The sequence below is a fragment of the Ictalurus punctatus genome, chromosome 28 (assembly GCF_001660625.3).
Source record: "Ictalurus punctatus breed USDA103 chromosome 28, Coco_2.0, whole genome shotgun sequence".
Lineage (NCBI taxonomy): Eukaryota > Metazoa > Chordata > Actinopteri > Siluriformes > Ictaluridae > Ictalurus > Ictalurus punctatus.
In genome coordinates, this window is record NC_030443.2 from 665,173 (window position 1) to 687,853 (window position 22,681).

A 22,681-nucleotide genomic window follows, 5' to 3' on the forward strand; every position below is an offset into this window, starting at 1 on the left:
ATATATATATATATATGTATATACTCCATATGAATGAAAAACCACAGCAGATATGAGCAAAGTGGTTCAACACGTTGCTTTTATAAACATCCTTCAGTACATGGAGAGGACACATACAGGGTTTAGTGAGAGAGATGGAAAATGATATCAGAAAAGAAGCTTTCAGGAGCAAAACAAAGAAAAAGAGCAGTAAACTGAGTGTCGAAACAAAACATGGAACAAATCACAAAGAAACTCAACTCAATTCTTACAGATAATCCATTTCCTCGAAGGAAAAAAAAATGTTTTTGTTTGAGAAATAAAATGTCCTTCACATTTAGGCTTCACATTGACGAAAGGACATGAAAACACGTTCGCAAGAGCATCGTTACATCGCTGCAGCGCGGGGGCGGGTGGGGGGTGGGGGTGGGGGGGGAGCGTTACGGGGGAAACTGCGAGCGAGCGAACACGAACGTACACCAGGACTGTGACGATATACCGATAGACCGAAGTACTGATATGACAGTAAACGGAACGCGCGTCAGGGATAGTGTTACGCTACGGTGGCGCGGATGACGACTTCGCATCACGACCGCGTACGCCGGAGCTCTCGTCATATCCGAGCCGAGCTGTTATATGAATGCTCCTCCAGCAGAATTCCTGATTCTGATAGGTTATCGTTTCTATAGTGACGGCTCGTTCACAGAGACCCGGGTTTATGTAACGTACGGAAGGAGTCTCCAGTGTCAGAGGAAAAGCTGTAACATCTTCAGCACAGAGGAGCTGACGCTATCTTTCGCGGTTTCTCTGCTCTAACGTAAACGAGAACTTGTTAAACGTAACGATAAAGGGATAAAAAACGAAGCCGTGTCAACCTTTAATACGTAAAAATTGTAATTGTTGGTAAGGTGCTGCGGTTTAAGAGAAATCACGCCGACACTCGCTGTTTTAGGAGAATAATAAACGTTGAGGTGGAAACCTTGGCACCTGTTAACGTCCGGTTTTTTCTGTACTTAGGTGTTTGTCTAGCTACAATTTTTTTTATTGAGGTTTGGTGATTATCATACCAGAAATTTATATCGTTACACACCTAAATAAGTTATTTTCAGCTGTAAACACTGTAACCAAAGCAAAGAAGTAAAAAAAACCAAAAGTTTTTTGTTTTTTTTTTTAACTAAAGACGAACACATCCTCAACAAGTTGAAGAACGCAAACGTTTAATTCTTCATTTATTTCATCATTTTTTGCAGATTTCTAACATCTTATTTTACAGTTTCATTTATTTGAGCTTTTAAATGTCCAGTTATTAGATAAACACTAAAATATGACACCTTTTCAAGTGAACAGACTTATTTGGAAATCTGGCTTGGATTTAGTTGATATTGCTCATTTCCCCAGGTGTTTTCCATGACCAGGAATCCAGGCTAGAAATTCCCAGGTTTTCCAGGATGAGTTTCTGGCACTTCAATCTTACAATCAGTCCTAAATTAGTGTTTATAAGCCTAGGAAGAGCATTTATGAAAAAGTACAAATAGCATAAAGACAAAAACAGGGAAAGTTCGGGGATTTATTTTGTAAACAGTTTAAGTCTCGTCCTCTTATGTTTGTCGTTAGGAATTTATTCCGGACTGGTAAGTGATTATTTTTTTTTTCAGTAAAAATATGAGAATTTCCCATGACATCTTTTCTCCGGTTCCTGGCTGCTGGCAGTCGCACGGCTCCTTTAACGGACAGAGCGGCCGGTGTAATTTACAGCCGCGGTTTTGTGGCGAGAATGAGAGGAATGATGTGTTCTTGTGTTATTAGTGGGAGTTTTTAGTGCTGAAACTGTAACGATTAGCACAACGACCAGCACGACCAAACTCGGAGAGAACTTCGGTTTCCGAAAGTGTTTCAATGGCTTCAAACTTCACTTCAAGTTGTAGGTATTCGTAGTGGTTGTGTTCCAAACCATCTACTTATCTAATAACACGATTATTATCCAACACCAACTGAAATCCCTGTCATCCTGTAGTTTGAATATTTGTGTTGAATATAAAAGGTTCGGACAGGCTTGTGTATTTTAAACACTGTTCATTCAAAACATGGCAACTGACTAGAGCTCATTTAATGTAACTTGATACGAAATACGTATTTATCGTTCTTACGTCAACATTTTTGCAGTGACGTCTGTGCTCTAAACCCCACTCTGTCATTCAACTTTTCTTTTAAAAGTACTCCATGACTAACTCACCTCGGAAAAATGTATTCGATGTCTTTTTCAGGCCATCACGGTGCCTTACGTTTAGAAAAAATGTTTAAAAGACGAGCTGTTAAGCTGTAGGAATGCATTTCGCTTTAATAATTAAAAAAAATTTCCGTAAATACATTAAAAGTCCATAAAGTTTGTAGTGGAGAGGCTGTGTTCCTCGCTCAGGAACGTTAGCATACTGAACATACGTAGTGCACTATTATGGGAAAAATGTTTTGTAGGGAACGTAGTCAGGGTAGAAAGGCATGGTGTAGAACATCCAGGAAACTGACTTCAACAGGCTAGCAATAAAGAAAAAAATAAATAAAATAGGGAACAGGGGATAGGGAATAGGGTACACGGGGACATGACAATGTAGAAGCAGCCATGCAGCATGCTGACTCTGTGCATTAATAATAATAATAATAATAATAATAATAATAATAAGTGATGATGATAAAGACGTAGCTTCTGAAATTCCCGTTAAGAGCTCTAAGGAGGAAAAAAGAAAGAATATTAAATGATGTTAAAGATCTCACACACACACACACACACACACACACACACACACAGTGGGTTTTAGGGAAACTGCTAAGTACTTGGATCTGTTCTGCAGTTGTCGTGATGTTAGTGGACTTTACATCAGCCCCCTCAAGTGAATGGTCTATTACGCTGTCGTATCAGACAGCTCTCTCTCTCTCTCTCTCTCTCTCGCTCTCTCTCTCTCTCTCTCTCTCTCTCTCTCTCTCTCCTCGGGTGTTCAGCGGTAACGCATGGCGACAGCTGAGAGGATGTATTCAGTTAGTCTCGCTGTTAAACCTGTTTTTTTTTTTTTTAATGTGATTTCCAAGTACGCTGAGATTCCTACGCTGAGATAAATGTCACATTTATTACAGTAGAGCGTAGCAAAATGCCTCTCAGAAACTTTGACAATATCGGAGCTCATTTGAACGATCTGTAAGCCAAGTTGCTCTTTACCGGATCAGGAATTTGTAGAAGAAGAACATGAAGCAGAAGACCTACGGCTAGGAAAAGACCCGTAAATCTGGGATACGTTCATACCTTTGAGTAAATTCCCTGTACGTTAGAGAGTCGGAATTTTTCAGCTTTAACTCGAGTGTTCGGTTTGAGGAACACTTCAACATTCAACAGGGTTCACTTTATGTTATTTAGATGAAAACTTGTAATTCTGCTTGAGGTTCTATTTGCGTTTTCAAGTCGATGGATTATATATATGTTTATATATATATATAAACACTGTGCATTCAATTTTATTCAATAATAGTGACTATATTCATTCTGAACCTGGAACTTTAGCTACTTTTGTCGTTTGTAAAGGCGTATGATCTATTTTTTAAGTGAATCTTTCTTTTGTTTCAGCACATATCATTTAGATGTTCGATTAACAAACTAATACTTATTAATAACGATACTTAACACTTATTAAAGTCAGTTTTAGCTCTGATTATTTCATACGCACTGATGTGTATGATGATGTTCTTAGTAATGTTTGTGGTGCTGGAAGACTGACACTTTTTGGAAAAAAATGTACAAAATTAAACACACAAAGTTTCATAACAAATCCTGGGTGGAAAGACATAAAACCTCCGAATTCTCCAGCAAAAACTTTCAAGGTTTCAATATACAGATTTTTTTTTTTTTTTTAAAAACTTCAATACTGTACCTTTAAATGAGATTTAAAAAGTGAATGGTCAGGTCTCATCTCGGCAGATCGCTGCTCGCTGACGAAGCGGATGAAGAGCTGAAAGAACATACAGCAGAGATGTAAACACAGAATATAGAGGAGAGGTGTAAGATGCATTAAGGTGTATTAGAACTTCTTAACATCTATAAACAGTTCAATAAAGACGGGATGTACATGTAGCTCTTGCATCGCATTTTTCACCACAGAATGAGAGCATGGCGTTTTTATGCAACGTCGATGGAATCATATAGAACTACAATGCATTTTATTGAATAGAATAATCGTGTGGTGAATTAGAATTAAATTAGAATGAAAAACAGATGAATGCGTGAATTAAAACATAAGAAACATAAAGTCTAACAATTAAAGTCCTGAAGACTCCACCTTTAAATGTGATCTAAACTCGATTGAGGCGCGTTAGATTTGCAGGGCAGGTTTGGTGTAAGCAGACTTTGTAAATGGTTTCATTCCGTCTGTAAAACCGGCGTGATCAGAGCAGGAGAGGAAAAAAAGACGAGAACGCAGAAGCTCTGAAGCTGACATCAAGGTCAAAGTGATCAGGCTTTTAATCATTATAAGAGCATCATCTGGACCTCGTAAAAAATAAAGTGCTCTTTCTGGTTAATGCGTGTGTGTGTGTGTGTGTGTGTGTGTGTGTGTTTTATTACCGAACTGCGTCACTAAAATCGTTTTTGGATAAAAGCACGATCTAAACGAACGAACGTAAATATCCGAGACGTCTTCCTTCAGCACTGAAGAGCGCTGGTACAGAAATGTGATGTTATTTTGACCATTCCATAAAGAGTGGTCAAAATAAGGCTAATGTCCTTCACACACACTACCCTCTACCGCGCATCCATGTAAACAGCGGACCATTCCTGGGATAAACCTATCAAACTTACGGCTAAATAGTTTATTAACGTAAAAATATATATATATGTCCTGCTTTAAAACGACTTCTTAGCTAATTTATTTCACATTTCTGATCATGAGATCGTTATTATATAAATATATAAAAACCTAAGACTATTCAGGTTTGCGTTCGAGACGCTTTCTCACACAAGCGTTAAATTCTACAGGCGGGTCGTTTCTAGAGAGAAAAGCTTCAAATCAGCAAACAATTCTGTCTAGGGAACAAATGATCGTAGACTCACTTTACCGTCGTCTTTTTATAAAAGAAAACATCCGAGACGTCTGACTAGAACGGTGATAATTTCACTAAATAATAGTGATCGAAAGTGCGAGCACTGAGGGGTTTTTCAGCCTTTGATGTTTCTGTTTTTTATGTTGTTGGCTTTGTGTACGGCACTTCTAGTGTTTAAGATCCATTAGGAAGAAGAAGAAGAAGAACGTCGTACATTTCTTCCTCTTTAGATTGAAACGAGTGAAGCCAGGCAAATTTCTGGACCCAAAACCTGAATCTCTGATATCCATCTATGTTGGCTTTCAGTGTAGCGCTGCTCTGAAGAGGAAAATGAAATCAGGAGAGGACCGAGCGGCCTGGGGTTTCACAGGGTTCACGTGAGGTAACGGAGGTTTAAGTGGTGGACGGTAAAAGGGTTCTCGTTTTCACAATCTTCTCGTCTGAAAACAAGCCTACGCTTTCATTTGCAGGATTTATTCGGTCCCGGATGCGAGGCTATCCATCACACGCGCTAAACAAGAACCATTGGGTCGATGGAAAAGCTTTTTATAAGTTTTCGCCAGTACGGTCTGAAGATCATCCGATTCAGTTTGGGTGAAAATCGGACAAACTGCCCAGGAGGACCTGAGCCAAGGGTTCAGCTGGGGGGAAGGGTCATGTTCGTAGCCCTCACAGCTCAAAACTTATTACCATAAAACTGAGTGCAGCTTTGAGCTGTTGGTGGCGCTATAACTTTCCTGCAAGTGGTTCTATGGACTGCCATAGAATCAAGAGCGGAGGAAGAAGAAGAAGAAGAAGAAGAAGAAGACTAAGGAAAACAATAGGGGTCTATGTACCTTCGGTGCTTGATCCCTAACAACCTGCTTTACTCACTAACCGTCATCTTGTGACGATCTGAACACTACACTGCTACTGCCAGGACATTTCTTCACTTTTTTCCCCATTTGAAATCAAACGTGTAGTGTAAGATCACACACACACACACACACACACACACACACACGTGTAGACAGACACACAAACACACTTACCTTCCAGTCTGTCTGGAAGCGTTTTCAAAAAACTTGGTTTTGGAAGCAACACTGTGGGGAAAATAGCATGTATATTATATAAAGAGAGAGAGAGAGAGAGAGAGAGAGAGAGAGAGAGAGAGAGAGAGAGAATAAAATGTCTTCATAGTGAATAAATATGAAAGAAGAGAGAACACACACCTGTTCATAAATTTTCAGACGGTCGTAATTGACCTCGAGTTAGGACTTTTCTGTGCTTGAATATTTTTCTTCCCTACTTTTACTGCTCGAAAGCTTTATTATTATTATTATTATTATTATTATTATTATTATTATTTCTTTGGCACGACTGAGTGTCACGTTGTCGGCACGTCCCTAGACGGATGGAAAGTGCGCTAGTTCGGAGAAGCGTTCTGGCCGAGCGCAGGGGGATTTTGGACGGAGCCCGTGTAGCACACCTGTAAAGTTTCACCCGGGCGATGGAGTTCAGATCCGACGGCGACGCGTCCCCACAGATCCTGGGAATCTGATCGCGATATATCCCACTGTTGGAGCGGGGAAGGATGTGGGAGATCCCAGCGGCCCCGTTGGACTGGGTTAGGACTGTACGAGAAGAAGCTCACACGACAGCTACGGCGGAGACATGATGGATCACGACAATCGATGACGTAAGCGGAGCGCCAGGACTATCGCTCATCGTACAATCTGACATGGAGCACACGCAGTCTGTTATAGAATTTGGCTGAGATTTTACTGAGACCTCTAACAGTGTGACGAGTTGGTTTTTTGAAGTACTGGAGTAGTGTGACGTAGGAGCGCCCGTCCCTGAAGGGAACGTCGCCGTTCCAGGAACATAACGGCAAAGAAACATCACTAAAGCTGAATCGCTAGAACTAAATGCCGCACCACTGGGGGAACGTTTCTGTTGTTTCAACACAGCTTGGGGTCGCCAGCTAGCAGATGCTTTTACACTGGGCTCCAAAAACGTGTCAGGTTTTTCCACAGGCGTTCCTGATTCTGACGAGTCCTACCTCATTCTAACAACTCCCTGATATGGGGAAAGGGACTAAAACTACAATTCCCATCAGCCCCTGCACCATGTCACATGTCTCTTTCACCTGATTCACGTTTGGCTCATTAGCACTGGTGTACAAGTTCTGCAGTCTTGCGTTGTCTGGGTTACCCCCACCTCCGTGACGTGACACTGCTCAGCAGCTCGGTCGGTGTGTGTAGTGCAGCAGGACGTCGGGATTCGGAAACAAGCGCTACGGTTAGCGTACGTTGTTTATTTTTGCGAGTTTTCTTTTACCAGCGGCGGTGGATCGGTGTGTAAGAGCAACCGATCGGAAGGTCGCGAGTTTGAAACCAACACCGACAACCGTACAGGATTAAGAGTGTTTTTGTGGTAAACTACTCGAATATGCGAAATTGCAATCGCACAAAATTGCTCTGCACGGTCTTGGGCAGGGATGTTTCTTGTTAAACGAGACCTTGTTCGACACACGTGAATGGAAGACGGCTGCGGATGACGCGTCTCGGACCGAATCTGCGGAGAATCTGCCGTGAGTCTGTAAAACCGCACGCTCCGCCGAATGTTTGCTTGATTTTGCGTTAATTTCTGCGATGGTAAAAAATGCTGGAGCGGTTGAAACAAACTGCCCTGTTGGCCCTCGAGCGAAACCCCTTAACCCTCGACTTCTCGGCTCAGACGTACGCCACTTTAGATAAAAGCTTCCACCAACGTATGTGAAGCGGTCAGGATTAGTCTTGTTATTTTTGTCTCTGGTCGTTGAGCCTGCTTTCTCTGCTGAGCAGCTATGAATAACAAACTCGAGAGGTGAGATCTGCTCAGACTGTTAGCCGTAATCTCCATAAATATTTGGTTTTGGCAAACAATCTGACAACTACATAGTACCAGGCGTGTCATTAGGAATTTTATTTGATTTTTTTGTTACCTCGGTATCATGTTGGTCTCAAGTCTAGACAGAATTGAACTGGACGGCTTTCAGGGTCGGACTGAAAACGCGCCATCGGGTCGGGTCAGGTTTGGACAGAACGTGCACCTGCTATTTCACTTTAATTCACTCGACTGTGATTTATGGCGTAATGAGACTTCCTGGAGGCTTCGGGAGGCTATGAAAGTATAACTCTCATCCGAGAGGCTCTTTTAAACAATCGTGAATCAAATTCAAAAAACCGTTCCGCAGAAAGCTTTTCAGAATAACACGAAGCGTTGGAGGGACCCTCGAGTTAACATCGAACACAAGCACTAGCTCCTCCCGTGGCCAAGTCCGATCAACACAAACGCTGGAATATTGTTACTGTGCACTCTTAATATAAAGTGTCTCGACACGTGTGTGTACTCACTATGATGCTGGCGTGTCATCGTTCGGCGTTTTCTGATTGGTCGGACATCGTGAAGGCGGGTCCGGAGGTCGTGTCGGGGGCCGACAGATGGGACTTTTCTCTAAGGCAGGGCGACTCTTCACGGTCCCGTCGCTCTCGGCTATTCAACACACAAGCACACGCACTTCAATTCTTTGGAACGGCGTGAGCTCTGTATTTCCAGATTTCTATACGCTATCGAGTAATCCAACCTCTAGAATTCTCTTTAAACCCTAACCAGGTGTCACGCTTACAACGTAGGAACCAGGACCAAGTCTCCTTGTAAGCTGATCCATTCGAGGACTGCCCCATGAACGCCTTCAAACCGAGATCTTTTAGCAGACACTTGCTAGGACGTTTAGAGGTTTGGACCAGTTCCTGTTTCCGAAAGATCATTTGAACATGAAACGTTTTGAAAAACGTCTTCTTTTAAAACCCGATTCTGGATACTTCACTGAGAAATCTGGACGAGGGTCTGGAGCGAGTAAGAGATTACAGTGGAAGGGTCTCATTTTGTTCTCTGAAGAGGAATCTGAAGGATCTGAATCTGAAGGACCAGGTCTCCTAGCAAAAAACAAGGTCTATCTTAGACTCTTGTTAGGTTCTTTATATGTTTGGACCAGGTTTCTGAAAGAGCCTGATTCTGGATACTTCGTAGGACGTTGAGAAATTTGCTGAAGGACCTGAAAATACAACGGTATCACGTTCTTGTCCGAGGCCATGTTAAGGCGTGAAATTTAGACCAGATTCTAGGACCTCAAAATCAGAAGAGTAATGTTGAGAAGGAATGTGAGGCAGAGGTATAAAAGAAGGGTTCCAAGGTAAAAGAGGAGAGGAAGTAGGGATGGAAGTTTTGTCCTCTCAAGTGGAACGAGACCTACGTGGGGGAAGTCCCATCAGGAATTTAAAGGACCTTGTCTCCTAGCAAAATCTGACTGTTAAACCCATAAAACTTTTATCCTCCATATCCTGGGCCAAATTTCAAGAAGAACTCCCCATGATTCCTTACTCCCTTCAGATCAATTTTTTCAATATCCTATTCAGCATCCAAATTTTTTCAAACATTTTTTAGGATCTGGTTCAAAAGCTCTTTCAGAAACAGGAACTGGGCCAAACCTCTAAACATCCTAAAACAGAAATCCTTCCATAACAGGGTCCAGATCCTATACATCTGAATCAGTATTCACACCAGCAGCTTTTGGGGAAACTGACTGAGATTTCGTATTGCACAATCCAGGATTTAAAGCCAACAGTCCTGGACCCAGGTCCAAATCTCCGCTCCAGAGGAACCCATCCTGACTAGAGTGAAAACCGTAAATCTTCTGATGCGCTGAAATGGATTCAACACCGAAAATTAACTGGCCGGGTTCAACCAAGATTCACACAGACAACCTTTCAGTTCTGGTACAAATCATCAACTTAGAATCCCTTCTCCTAGTCCAAACCATAATAACGCCATGGGAAAGGTTCTCATCAGGAGATGGGTATGCAAGCTTGTTCAATACTCTGAAGAGGTTTCAAACACAGAACCTGATCTCAAATCCCCTCGAGAGCCAAACCAGAAAACTCAATGTCACGTAAACCAGATCGTGAACAAGTCGTCTTCCAGAACCTGGCGTGTACACCAGGACCACAGTTTAAAGCACAGCAGAACATCTTCAGGACTGTGTATCTAGAATTGCTGGTCGGCTTCCAGAACACAATTTCTTTAAGATTTGCATCCAAAACCTCGTAATTCAACAACTAGGATTCCACCCAGCAGTCCTTCAGGATCCGATCCAATTCTCTAAAGCAGATTAAAGTGGATTTTAAATGGCAATTTGTCCAGAACTAAATCCAAAATAATCTTTATGATCCAACCAAAATGTTTTTTTTTTTTGTTGCTGTTTTAGTAACGGGATCAGATCTGATTGAGGAGTCTGGTGCATATTAGCTAAAAATAAGTAAACTCATTATCCTGGAATCTGGTACAAACAGCTGACGACTGAATTCCACAGAAACCCTTCAAAAAGGATGAACGACTCACAGAGTCAGACCCAAATCCTTTTTTAGAACCAGGTCCAAATCTGTGAATACCGTAAGAGCGATTCAATCCAGCAGTGACTCAGACCAGAAATCTCTCAGGAGCCTGGTCCAAATCTCTTAACGCGCCAACCAGAATTCAGAGCAGCAGCTCTTTATTCACGACTCAAACCCGATAAACGCTGAGTGCTGTGGGTTGCCTGGGATACCGTCTCTGGTTGCTGTGACGACCCGCTGCGGAGGTTTTCTGATCTGGAATGACTGAGTCCGGCTCACTGTTGCTCTGGTCTCGCCGTTGTCCAACCGCTGACCGCCGTCCGGTATCCTCGAAGCCAGTCTGGAGACGTCGGAGTCGGAGAAGCGGTCCTGCTGGACTGTGGGTTTGGGCAGGACGGCTTGGCGCTGAGGAGGAACGCGAGATGGAGGGATAGAAGTAGGGATGGAAGGTGGCGCCATAGCGGGAGGGGCTAATTTCATCCTCTGAGGTGGAGCCGGGCTGGCGTTGGTGACGTCTCCTCCGGAATCGGAACCGTCGTGTGCGGCACCGTTATGCTCTTGACCTACAAGAGAGGTTCAGAACCCGGATATGACAAGATGGAAGACAGTTTATTCGACAGTTTCTTTCTTTATGTGGATGGTATTGTAATGTTCAGATTGGATTTCAGATGCTGATGTCTGAGATCACTAGCAGGAAATGTGCTGAACACACGGAACCCCGTGAAGGACCTCTACGCCTCCAGATATGTGGAGAAATATGTAGTGGTTTGCTGAGTTTTGTGCATCAGCTTGGTGTGTAATTTTGGTTTTTATTTTCCATACAAAGATTTCTGCTTGGCTTACGCCGCGCACCGCGGGCCACGACATCAAAGAACAACACAAACGCGCGGCCGGAACGAGAACGCCGGGATCGAACGCCGCTTCGTGATCATTAATCATTTCAGTTGAACGTGTTTACGATTCAGAATAAAAGCTCTGCTCTCCGGACGACTGCAACGTCATGAAGGTGCTGATGCACCGTACGCTCAGATTCCAAAAACCTTCTCCCATTAAACAAAACACACATAATATATACTATATTATATTATATACATGATATTGCATTATATATATTTACTCTATTGTATTATATATATTGTATTATAGTGTATTTTATTATATTATGTTATACTAATTGCACACATTACTGTTCACGTGTAGTTAAATGTGAAACCTGTTAAGTGGTTACAACGCGAATGCTCTAACCTACTTTCCAAGCACCGCAGGTTACTTCCATCTGTTAGGTTCTTCGTGCCTTGCACGGTAATTGACCTTCGACCTTTTTTCGTGCGTTCGGATCCGCTCGAGGCATTAAGGAGTGAAAAGCAGGAAGTGAACAACACCGCTGTCACCGCTATTAACATTTCTAGCATATTATTCTGTCGTTGCACCTGTTAACCTGTCGAATGCATTATTCACCATGGAGCCTTACAGGCAGGGTGTGTGTGTGTGTGTGTGTGTGTGTGTGTGTGTGTGTGTGTGTGTTGAATAAATGAATGCTGTTGTGTTTCTCAGACCATGAGGAAGAACATTTTCCGTTTCCGTGTGCTAATGAAATGATAATGTATAATATTTGTGAGAAATGTGTGTGTGTGTGTGTGTGTGTGTGTGTGTGTGTGTTTCAATTCTGTTGTTTCTCTACCCACCATGAAATTTTATGTACATATGTTATAACTGTATACATACACATATATATATATAGTATTGCACAATAACTATACAAACAATTATGAATTTATTCCAATTTAAACATAATTTTTTTCAAATAAGTTGCTCACTTGTGCGTGTCCTCGCAAGTTTTAGTCATTTTAGAATTTTTAAACTTCTTTACCCATGAAATTGTGTGTGTGTGTGTGTGTGTGTGTGTGTGTGTGTGTGTGTGTGTGTGTGTGTGTGTGTGTGTGTAGATGTGTTTTTGTTCAATTTTGGCAAGCCTGCAAACACAGCTGCGTATTTTGACTGCAAACCTTTTCTCTAAGTGTGTGTGTGTGTGTGTGTGTGTGTGTGTGTGTGTGTGTGTGTGTGTGTGTGTGTGTGTGTGAAAGAGAGAGAGAGAGAGAGAGAGAGAGAGAAATTGAGAGATATCAGTAAGATTTAGTTTAGCTAACACACACACACACACACACACACACACACACACACACACACAGAGAGAGAGAGAGAGACAGCTGTTGTCCTTGGCATCACAGCACAGTAGGGTTTAAATGCTGAGAAACCGACACACACACACACACACACAAAACTGCATTATGCATGTGCATGCACACTCACTCACACACACACTCACACACACACACACACACACACACACGTTACCTTACTATCCTTCTGGGGACTTTCCATTTACATTATTAATGACAGATATCACTATCATTGTGGGGACATTTATTATGAAAGCATACGCATGAATCATAACTTATTGTGTGTGTGTGTGTGTGTGTGTGTGTGTGTGCCCATTACCTAACCGCCTCATTTTCTATCTTCACACACACATACAGACACACTCACAGTCACAGACACACAGTCACAGACACACAGTCACACACACACACTCACAGTCACAGACACACAGTCACAGACACACACTCACAGTCACAGACACACAGTCACAGACACACACTCACAGTCACAGACACACAGTCACAGACACACAGTCACAGACACACAGTCACAGACACACAGTCACACACACACACTCACAGTCACAGACACACACTCACAGACACACACTCACAGTCACAGACACACAGTCACACACACACACTCACAGTCACAGACACACAGTCACAGACACACAGTCACAGACACACAGTCACACACACACACTCACAGTCACAGACACACAGTCACAGACACACACTCACAGTCACAGACACACAGTCACAGACACACTCACAGTCACAGACACACAGTCACAGACACACAGTCACAGACACACAGTCACAGACACACAGTCACACACACACACTCACAGTCACAGACACACACTCACAGACACACACTCACAGTCACAGACACACAGTCACACACACACACTCACAGTCACAGACACACAGTCACAGACACACAGTCACAGACACACAGTCACACACACACACTCACAGTCACAGACACACAGTCACAGACACACACTCACAGTCACAGACACACAGTCACAGACACACACTCACAGTCACAGACACACAGTCACAGACACACAGTCACAGACACACTCACAGTCACAGACACAGTCACAGACACACAGTCACAGACACACTCACAGTCACAGACACAGTCACAGACACACAGTCACAGACACACTCACAGTCACAGACACAGTCACAGACAGGTGGTAGTCAGTATTTGAGTGTGTTATTAGTTTGACTCAGTGAAACTCTATAAGCACAATGAGGGGCGGACAAAACGTCAACAATCAACTATTAATCTCTCTCTCTCTCACACACACACACACACACACACACACACATTATGGGACTTGCTATATTTTGCTATATTAAAGGATCCACTGGGGAGATTAAGCGGAACGCTCTGCTTTGGAATAAAAATGAATGGAATTTGAAATGAACACTAATTCATTAAAGTAAAGTTTCAGCTTCAGGGGAAAAGATTCCAATTATATAACATTTACTGTGACATTAATTTGAATAAATCTGGAGAGAAATATTTCGGAAGTTTTTTTTTTTTAATCCATAAACTGGATAAACTGTAAAACATCAACATGTCCAAAAAACCTGCGCAGAGTAATAGAACTCTTCATTCGTATAAATGAATGAATTAGAAATGCTGTGGAATTATGACATTTCTTAACTTCAATAAAGAACAACACGAAGAAACATACTTATACATGCAGGAGCTGAATTTTATCTGTAAATATGATGATAAAACTTGAAAATATATATATATATATATATATATATATATATATATATATATATATATATATATAAATTGATATAATATTTAAGAGTTAAGGTTAAATTTGTGAATAAATTTGAAAAAAAGGCTAAAAGTTTCATCTGAAATGATCAAATGATTCGATTACATCTGAATCGAGCTGTACTTAAACCGTCGATTTAAGTTAAGATGATAATAAAACATTTATTTTATACGTTTATATTTATTTGTTCCGTTACTCATTAATCAAAACAATGACAGATACGTCAATGATTATGAAAATCTATTTACTCTCAAAGATTGGAGGCTGAAGGGCGGGGTAAAGCCTCGGAGGCCTTTTGGAGATGGTGATTGGCTGTCGTCTTCTCGGCGTCACCCTCGGGGGCGGGACAGGAGGGGCGGAGCTTTCCTCAGGAGGGCCACTAAAGATCTGATGATATGGAGGTGATGTGTCAGGGGTAGAAAACAAATCGTCGACACGGTTATTTCGGTACTTTTGATGAATTCCGTAGAACTTTTATTTATTTATTTATTTGTGAATTATTTACGAGGTTCGGGTTTGTTTACACAACAAAAACAAAACTTCACACATTTCCCGCCAACGTTTAGAGTTCATCCAGAGTCACGGCAACGTGTTCTGACCTTCTTGTAGTCCTCGATCAGGATCTCAATGACGATGTTCTGGAATTTGATGTCCAACATGGCCGCCACCGTTTCCTCTTCAGCTCTCAGCAGCGTCGGGCCGAATATCACGCCCATGTTGGACGCCGTCATCCGGTTCTCGCTGCTCTGGCCACACACACTGGAGAAGATAAATAAATACATACATACATAAATAAATAAATAAAGCCGACTCATCGATGTGAAGGTCAAGGACAAATCCCGGCAGGCTGCATGCAGCAGCTCGACATACAGACATCACTTTTGTCTAAAACGTATTTTAATATACGTGTCGTGCGTCCGCTTCGTTCTCCAGTCAGATCCGATCACGACGGATTATCACACGGACTCTACGAGCTGTCCTGCTGTCTGATCCGCTGAGCTGAATCATTGCAGCGGCCGTCTGCGATTTTATTTCATTTTCCGAGCTTACTGACCCACATTAATAGGCTAATATTACAAGTTCTTGTCCCTGTCGCATTTCATTTCAAAATTCCACCGCCTACGCGGCGTCCCCGTCTGCGCGTAACCGTGGCGACGGTGGAGATTCAGTATTGGATTAGATTTCTGATATATTTACGTTAGAGGCGTCATGATATACGAATATAAAGCTTTATCGCTTATGATAATGGTTATGATTCAACAATGAGTTTGAGCTTGAACACACACACACACACACACACACACACACACACACACACACGGATCACGAAAGAACAGGAAGCTGTGAAATCCAAATATGATGGGCTACTTGAGACATAAAGAGAGATACGTTTCGAGAGAGAGAGAGAGAGAGACAGAGAAGAGAAAAGAAGAGAAAACCTTCCTAAATATAATCGAAATTCTGTCGCTGGCCTTTGAAGGTAGATCCAATTTTTTTTCCAGGCGTAAAAAATAAATCAGGTCTTTTAAGGCGAGAGTGGAGGAGAGATGTGCGCTTCCAGCCGAGCGAAATGAGCCGGCGAGCCGGAGACGCACAAAAGGCCGAGGCATCAGAGCGGAGGGCGAGAGAGGAATATTGGTGAGAGACGGACCGAAGCGGCTACGACGAGCAGAACCAGACCTCAGGGGGGGGAATTACATTAAAAAAAAAAAAAGAAAAAAAAGTGACTGAAAATGACCCAATTTCATGCTTCAGCTACAATCCACAAGCCTCGCTTTTAGATTTATTTATCTGTGTATTATTAGATTTTTCTTTTTAATATAACTCGTATTAAATATTTAATCTGACTGTTTTTTTCAACCTAAAATATTACTATCTTTATTTCATGATTATTTTGTTGTTATGTTTAGAATAATTTATTTCTGTTACCTTTCATTTTCTCACTATTTTTCTATTCTTATGTTGTTCTTTATTTGCTTTGTTGAGCTGCATCTTAATTAGCTAGTTAGCTGGTCCGTTAGTTAGCTGGTCCGTTAGTTAGCTGGTCCGTTAGTTAGCTGGTCCGTTAGTTAGCTGGTCCGTTAGTTAGCTGGTCCGTTAGTTAGCTGGTCAGTTAGTTAGCTGGTCCGTTAGTTAGCTGGTCCGTTAGTTAGCTAGTCCGTTAGTTAGCTAGTCCGTTAGTTAGCTGGTTAGTTAGTTAGTGTATGTAGTTTATGATCTGTCTGCGTATAGCGGTGCTTTGCCCGTATTATTTCCCCCTCAGGGCTTCAGGATTTACGAGCGATGTCTAAAATGTCCACATGTTTTAAAAGTGCCTTTAATCTTTCCTGACTTGCGGTCTGTGTACACTTATACGCTGGAAATCCATCACCGGTAATTCATCAATAAAAGTTCCAAAAGTATTTGCACTCTGCCCGCAGCCAACGGCCAATGCTGATTTCCTAAGCCGCTCATCATCGCGGCGATTCTCTAACAGAGCTCACGTTTAAAGCGGACTCGATGCCCTTATTAGAGATGAATCATCTCTGTGAGACCGGCGAGGCGAGTGAGGTCCGAGACGGTGACAAGGACGCCCGGCACTGTTCAGAAGAGGAGAAAAAAATCAAATACAATGAAATAAAAATCCACCGTCAATGAATTTTTAATGGCTCTTAAATGACGTCCGTCTGAGAGAAAAGTCCTCCAAACTTCCGAGGACCAATCATCTCCCGTGGTTCTGTTTCCCGACCTTCCGAACGCTGGGAACGTTTATTCCGGTACTGTATAGACCCCGTGTGTGTGTGTTCAGAAAGTGAAACCTTTATTCTTCTATTTAACGGATGGTCGAGCGGCGGATAGGCATCGCACTCGCAGGGATTTGAAGTGGATTTGTTGATTAGTCGAATTAGTGCGCTAAACACAAACATTAGCTACTGAAGTGTGTGTGTGTGTGTGTGTGTTTATACCTGACCAGGTGTTTGATGAGCAGCTGTAGCATCTCACGGTTCTGCTCTGGCAGTTTGTACACCAGAGAGTGCACCGCCCCCAAACGATAATCTAGATTCTCTGATTCTACAACACACACACACACACACACACACACACACACACACACACACACACACACACACACAGCATTACAGCTCCATGGGTCATTAAGGTGTTATCTGCAAGACTTTCATGCTGTGTGTGTGTGTGTGTGTGTGTGTGTGTGTGTGTGTTATAATGAATGTAGTGTGAATACATGGCAAGGGATCTGAGATCTTGATTCTATGGTCAGTGAAACATTTCTGTGTTGATGTTGATGATGTTTTGGATCATCGTCCTGCTGGAAGATCCAACCACGGCCCGTTTGAATCTTTCTGTCAGAGGCAGTCAGGTTTTCATTTAATATCTGTTGATATTTGAGTCCATGATGCCATGTGTCCTAACAAAATGTCCAGGTCCTCTGCAGAAAAACAGCCCAAAACATTAAAGATCCTCCTCCATATTTAACCGTGGGCATGAGGGACTTTTCCATACGGCTACCTCTCTGTGTGCTCCAAAACCTCCTCTGTGTTTATTACCAAAAAGCTCTATTCTGGTTTCATCCTGCCCGTAGAACCCGATCCATCTGAAGTTCCAGTATAATATCACCATACTAATATAAAAATCTCAAATCTAGACTGTTAATTATTATATTCATACTTTCACAAAATATCCTCAAGTAAACCTAATAGGAAAACAAATACTTACCCAAACATAACACACACTGATACTCTCATTCCGGCGTAAATCACCGACCTGGATATTTATTATTAAAAGCGAAGTGTTCTCAACAAACATGAAGACAGTATGATAGTTGTTAGCACTATCGTAACAATAAACACAGCTACGCATTGATAACCGGCTGTTCAAACGATAACTCCGCACAACCCCTTTCACACTATAAGCTATTAACATGCAACAAAACAGAAACGCAGTCACTGGCTGTTGATATTATAATCGCGCGACAGAGCGCTACCCCCGTGTAATAACGTATCCGTATGATATTCATGCTGGGAAATCGTTTTAAATAACAGAGGCCGACGCTCTCATCGACGGGAAACCTTTTTCATAAAGTAGTGATGACGACAGCGCGGTCGAATTTAACGCAGTGAGACGTGACTCGCCGGTTCAACAGAGAAATCTGACTCTGTCGAGGATGAAGTGAGAAACATGTTTGCTAGATAAATAAACACGGTTGGGTTTGGTTCGGTTTTTTTTACTACAAATAGCGTCTTCACCCTCGAACCTGAATTCAAACCTAATTCTTCAAGTTTTTTCCGGCGTTGTGATGAATGTTTCCTGCCCTCGGCGAGAGATTATTAATGTGTACCTGCACGGGAGCGCACGCTGCGGCGCGCTTTATTTTACCTGCAGTTAAGATCACACCACATTAATATACACACATGCTAACGTAATCATGCACACACTGCGCAGTGAGGCGGGAAGTGCAATCGTGTGGCATGAGCTAGAGAGAGAGAGAGTGTGTGTGTGTGTGTGTGTGTGTGTGTGTGTGTGTGTATATCTGTCTCTTTATGTCTGTCTCTCTGTGTTGTTATGAACAGATGCAGCAAAATCTCCTGGCTGGAAAAAACCCCAATTAGAGCATGTAATGGAGTGTGTGTGTGTGTGTGTGTGTGTGTGTGTGTGTGTGTGTGTGTGTGTACATGGAGCATATTTTCAAAATAACACAGAAAAACAGAGACAGTGCCATGTCCACATTTTACCTCACACACACACACACACACACACAATGAGAAATATAACATTCCACAGCAGCTTAGAATACATTACATACTTTAAGTTTTGTGTGTGTGTGTGTGTGTGTGTGTGTGGTCATACTTGCTGCACTGATAAGCTCTCTGTGCAGGCTGTAGGTCATGAGTGGTTCACTCAGGCTCCTGTGGGCACACACACACACACACACGCACGCACACGCACACACACACACACACACACACACACACACACAGGCATGCGCGCAAGCGCGCACACACACAATTACAAAAGACAAACATGATTAGCTGTGTTTGAACTTGTGCAGAGTATTTTCCACATTGTGTGTGTGTGTGTGTGTGTGTGTGTGTGTGTGTGTGTGTGTGTACTGACCGCAAATAGAACTTCATGGCACTGGTGATGGTTTTGATGTCCCATTCACTGCTGTTCAAATCCATGTCACCTGGACATTTAGAGTCTTCAGACACACACACACACACACACACACACACACACACACACACACACACACACATTAAAAAACAAATGTACTAACCATTGTGTATTCAAAGCAACCAATCAGAGCACACAATGACGCTGTATTAACCAAATAGAGCACAGATATATTAACCAGAGCTAAATTTATATCTGCATGCATCAGTGTGTGTGTGTGTGTGTGTGTGTGTGTGTGGGAGAGAGAGAGAGAAAAGCAAGTGGGAGGTCACGCTCATGCATATTTGAAACAGTTTAATACATGCACATGCACGCACACACACACACACACACACACACACACACACACACTGCAGGCTCAGTTGCTCACCAAAGAAGGCGTTCAACAGTTTCTGCACTTGGATGTTGCTGCCGACTGTCCTGTAAACCCCCTCCTGAGTCAGACCTGGGTGGGTGTGTGTGTGTGTGTGTGTGTGTGTGTGTGTGTGTGTGTGTGTGTGAGAGAGAGAGAGCGGAAATTAAAGGGAGAAACATGGAAACGTACAGCACCACTCATTATTAGGTAAATATATATTTATTATTATAAATAAATTTCTTATGGAATTCATGTAATGTCAGTCAATATATAAATATGGCAAAGTAAATTTACATAAAAAGAATCATTAAAGTAAAATGTATTGTTATAACATGCTGCATAATAATAATAATAATAATAATAATAATAATAATAGTAACAATAATATAATAATTTATAATAATAAAATATAATAATAATAATAACTTCACATCTGTCACATGGCCAGTATAGTCTCTCTGTTAGCACTGCGTGTGTGTGTGTGTGTGTGTGTGTGTGTGTGTGTGTGTGTGTGTGTGTGTGTTTCTCTTTCTCTCCATATTCTAACTGTAGCATAAGAGGCACGACGTTCACACGGACAGCGGTGATCTGATTACGGACGTTCCTCTGAGTAAGATAGTAACGTGATGAAGGTGTTTAATGAGTCGCTTTTAGAACACTCCTTGTCCCATGTTCCTGTTTTACATGTTCTAGAACCTGGATGGATTAACAGCGCGCGTCATCACGTCACCGCGCCACGCCGTCCGACGTCCCTCCAGAATCTCACGCTTCGACACACAGCCGGTCTTCGTTACGGGACCGTGTACAGTTTTGGGTGTTTTTATTTACGGACGCTTTAAGTGCAGTTAATTATCTGTCGTGCTGCACGTGCTAACAGACTTGAATTATTGAAGCCGTGGGCTGCGTCCCAAACCGCGTACTTACCGTCTATACAGTAGCCGAGATACATGTATTTCTCCCCACTGCAGGCCTACAGTGGGCAAGTGCGCGGTTTGGGACGCGGCCGTGCTCTCTTGTTCGCCGTGAAACGGTCGAGCGCCGCCGTGTGTGTACGTGTCCTGTCGCACAATGCGCTGAAAACTCCCACACGACGTTAATAGTGTGATTAAGGTGTGTACGTGTCTGTAACGCACGCCGACAATGCGACTAAAACAGGAAATACTCCACACGTCTTCATTCCATCTGTGTTTACTTCGAGTGTGACTTTAATCGGATTAAGGTCATCGGTGATCTCTGTTTATATTGGAGTTTCTTACTCAGAGTCTCGTCTCAATCGGGTTAATAGTGGAGTACTGTCCGTGTAAACGTACTGACTGAGTATTCTCACAGAGCTACACACCGGCAAGTTCTACAGCACACTGCTGCCCTCTACTGGCTCAAAAGGAGTAACCGATGTATGTGTGTGTCTGTGTGCGTGCGTGTGTGTGTGTGTGTGTGTATTGTTGGTTATCTCTAATTCCCCTCAACAAACCCCAGATAGGAAACACTCTCTAGATAAAAGAGAAATGAAAAGCAGATGCTTCCTGTTTTCTTCTGGAACTCAGCAAAGACGAGTAAACCACCGCTGTCGCTAAGCGACGGAGCCACGTCAACACGTCGGCCATATTGGAAAGATACAGGTTAATCAGGTTCGCCAGTGTCTTTGGAGTCTACAGTTAATTCAGCGTAAGTCTGCTTTTCCTCCACACACGTCAGAAACTCCGTCAATTCACTCCCATGTTAATGAGATGTTAAAAACCCTTTCACTGACTGAAGGTTAAACCTACTGTAAACACTTTCCATTAATAAATCAGTTCATCATCATCATCATCATCATCACGGACACACAGACGGGTTAGTGCGGTCACCTTTCGCCTCCACAACGTTGATGCATTTCCTCACAAACTTGAATCCGACCGCGTTCAGTTCCACTGGAGACCCAAACACAACAAACACAAACAAATAAAAACACGCCGAAATCAGAAGCTTAGCATTTCTCAACTGAAACAGCAGCATCGAATATACTTGTATTCAACACAATATTCAACACACACACACACACACACACACACAACAATGCATTATGTAACCATTATGGATTTGATATATTTTATACTGAAAAAGAAATACACAAATAAAAAGAAGTTACTGAGAAGAGTTACATACTTTCGGTTTGTTTCTGAATCGGGGAATAATAAATCTATACGGGGAAGAAAAAAGAAAAGACACAACAGTTCAGCTGACAGGAAGTGAACTTAAAGTGAACAGGAAGTTATATCGCTATATTAGAACTGCTTGCAATATTATTATATTAGAACGGGTTCCTGCCCTAGCCCCGCCCACTTCAAAGCCCCAGAAGAAATGAAGAAAACAAGCAGCAGCAGCAGCAGCAGCACCTCTCAGCAGTGTTTTGTTGTTCAGTGGGACATGAAGTAGCGCGGCGCTTTAAAGCACCATCAGAGGAAAATAAAAATAAAAATGAAAACAAATCGAAGCGTAAAGTGCGATTAGAGTTTTACTGACGGAGTGAACAGGACATTAAACTCCACTTTACTGCAGCCAGTGGATTAACGCGAGTCTCAATTCTCTCACTTTATTCAGACACTTTATTGTTTATTTATTATTTATTACTGTTATTACTGTAGTTTAATACCAAAGACAACAGAAAAAGTTCACAGATCATAAAACCAGGAAGTGAAAACTGCAGCCTAATAAACAAAGAAACAA

At 42.3% G+C, this 22,681-nt stretch overlaps 1 protein-coding gene across 3 annotated transcripts in view; it reads right to left on the minus strand.

Moving 5' to 3' along the window:
• Positions 1–22,681, minus strand: part of ophn1 (oligophrenin 1) — a 41,846-nt gene that overhangs the window by 8,294 nt on the left and 10,871 nt on the right. Inside the window, exons 12-24 of one of the 3 annotated variants that reach the window (XM_053677064.1) lie at positions 22,121–22,154; positions 21,823–21,885; positions 19,991–20,065; positions 19,561–19,645; positions 19,294–19,352; positions 17,394–17,499; positions 15,048–15,207; positions 14,697–14,835; positions 10,685–11,035; positions 8,436–8,574; positions 6,090–6,140; positions 3,894–3,971; positions 62–2,701 (exon numbers count right to left, since the gene is read on the minus strand). In XM_053677064.1, the coding sequence (XP_053533039.1) occupies positions 3,929–3,971; positions 6,090–6,140; positions 8,436–8,574; positions 10,685–11,035; positions 14,697–14,835; positions 15,048–15,207; positions 17,394–17,499; positions 19,294–19,352; positions 19,561–19,645; positions 19,991–20,065; positions 21,823–21,885; positions 22,121–22,154 (1,305 nt within the window). In that variant the 3' untranslated portion in view covers positions 62–2,701; positions 3,894–3,928. Of the gene's footprint in view, positions 1–61; positions 2,702–3,893; positions 3,972–6,089; positions 6,141–8,435; positions 8,575–10,684; positions 11,036–14,696; positions 14,836–15,047; positions 15,208–17,393; positions 17,500–19,293; positions 19,353–19,560; positions 19,646–19,990; positions 20,066–21,822; positions 21,886–22,120; positions 22,155–22,681 lie in introns of those variants that run through there. The other 2 variants (XM_053677065.1, XM_053677066.1) reach the window with 2 other exon arrangements.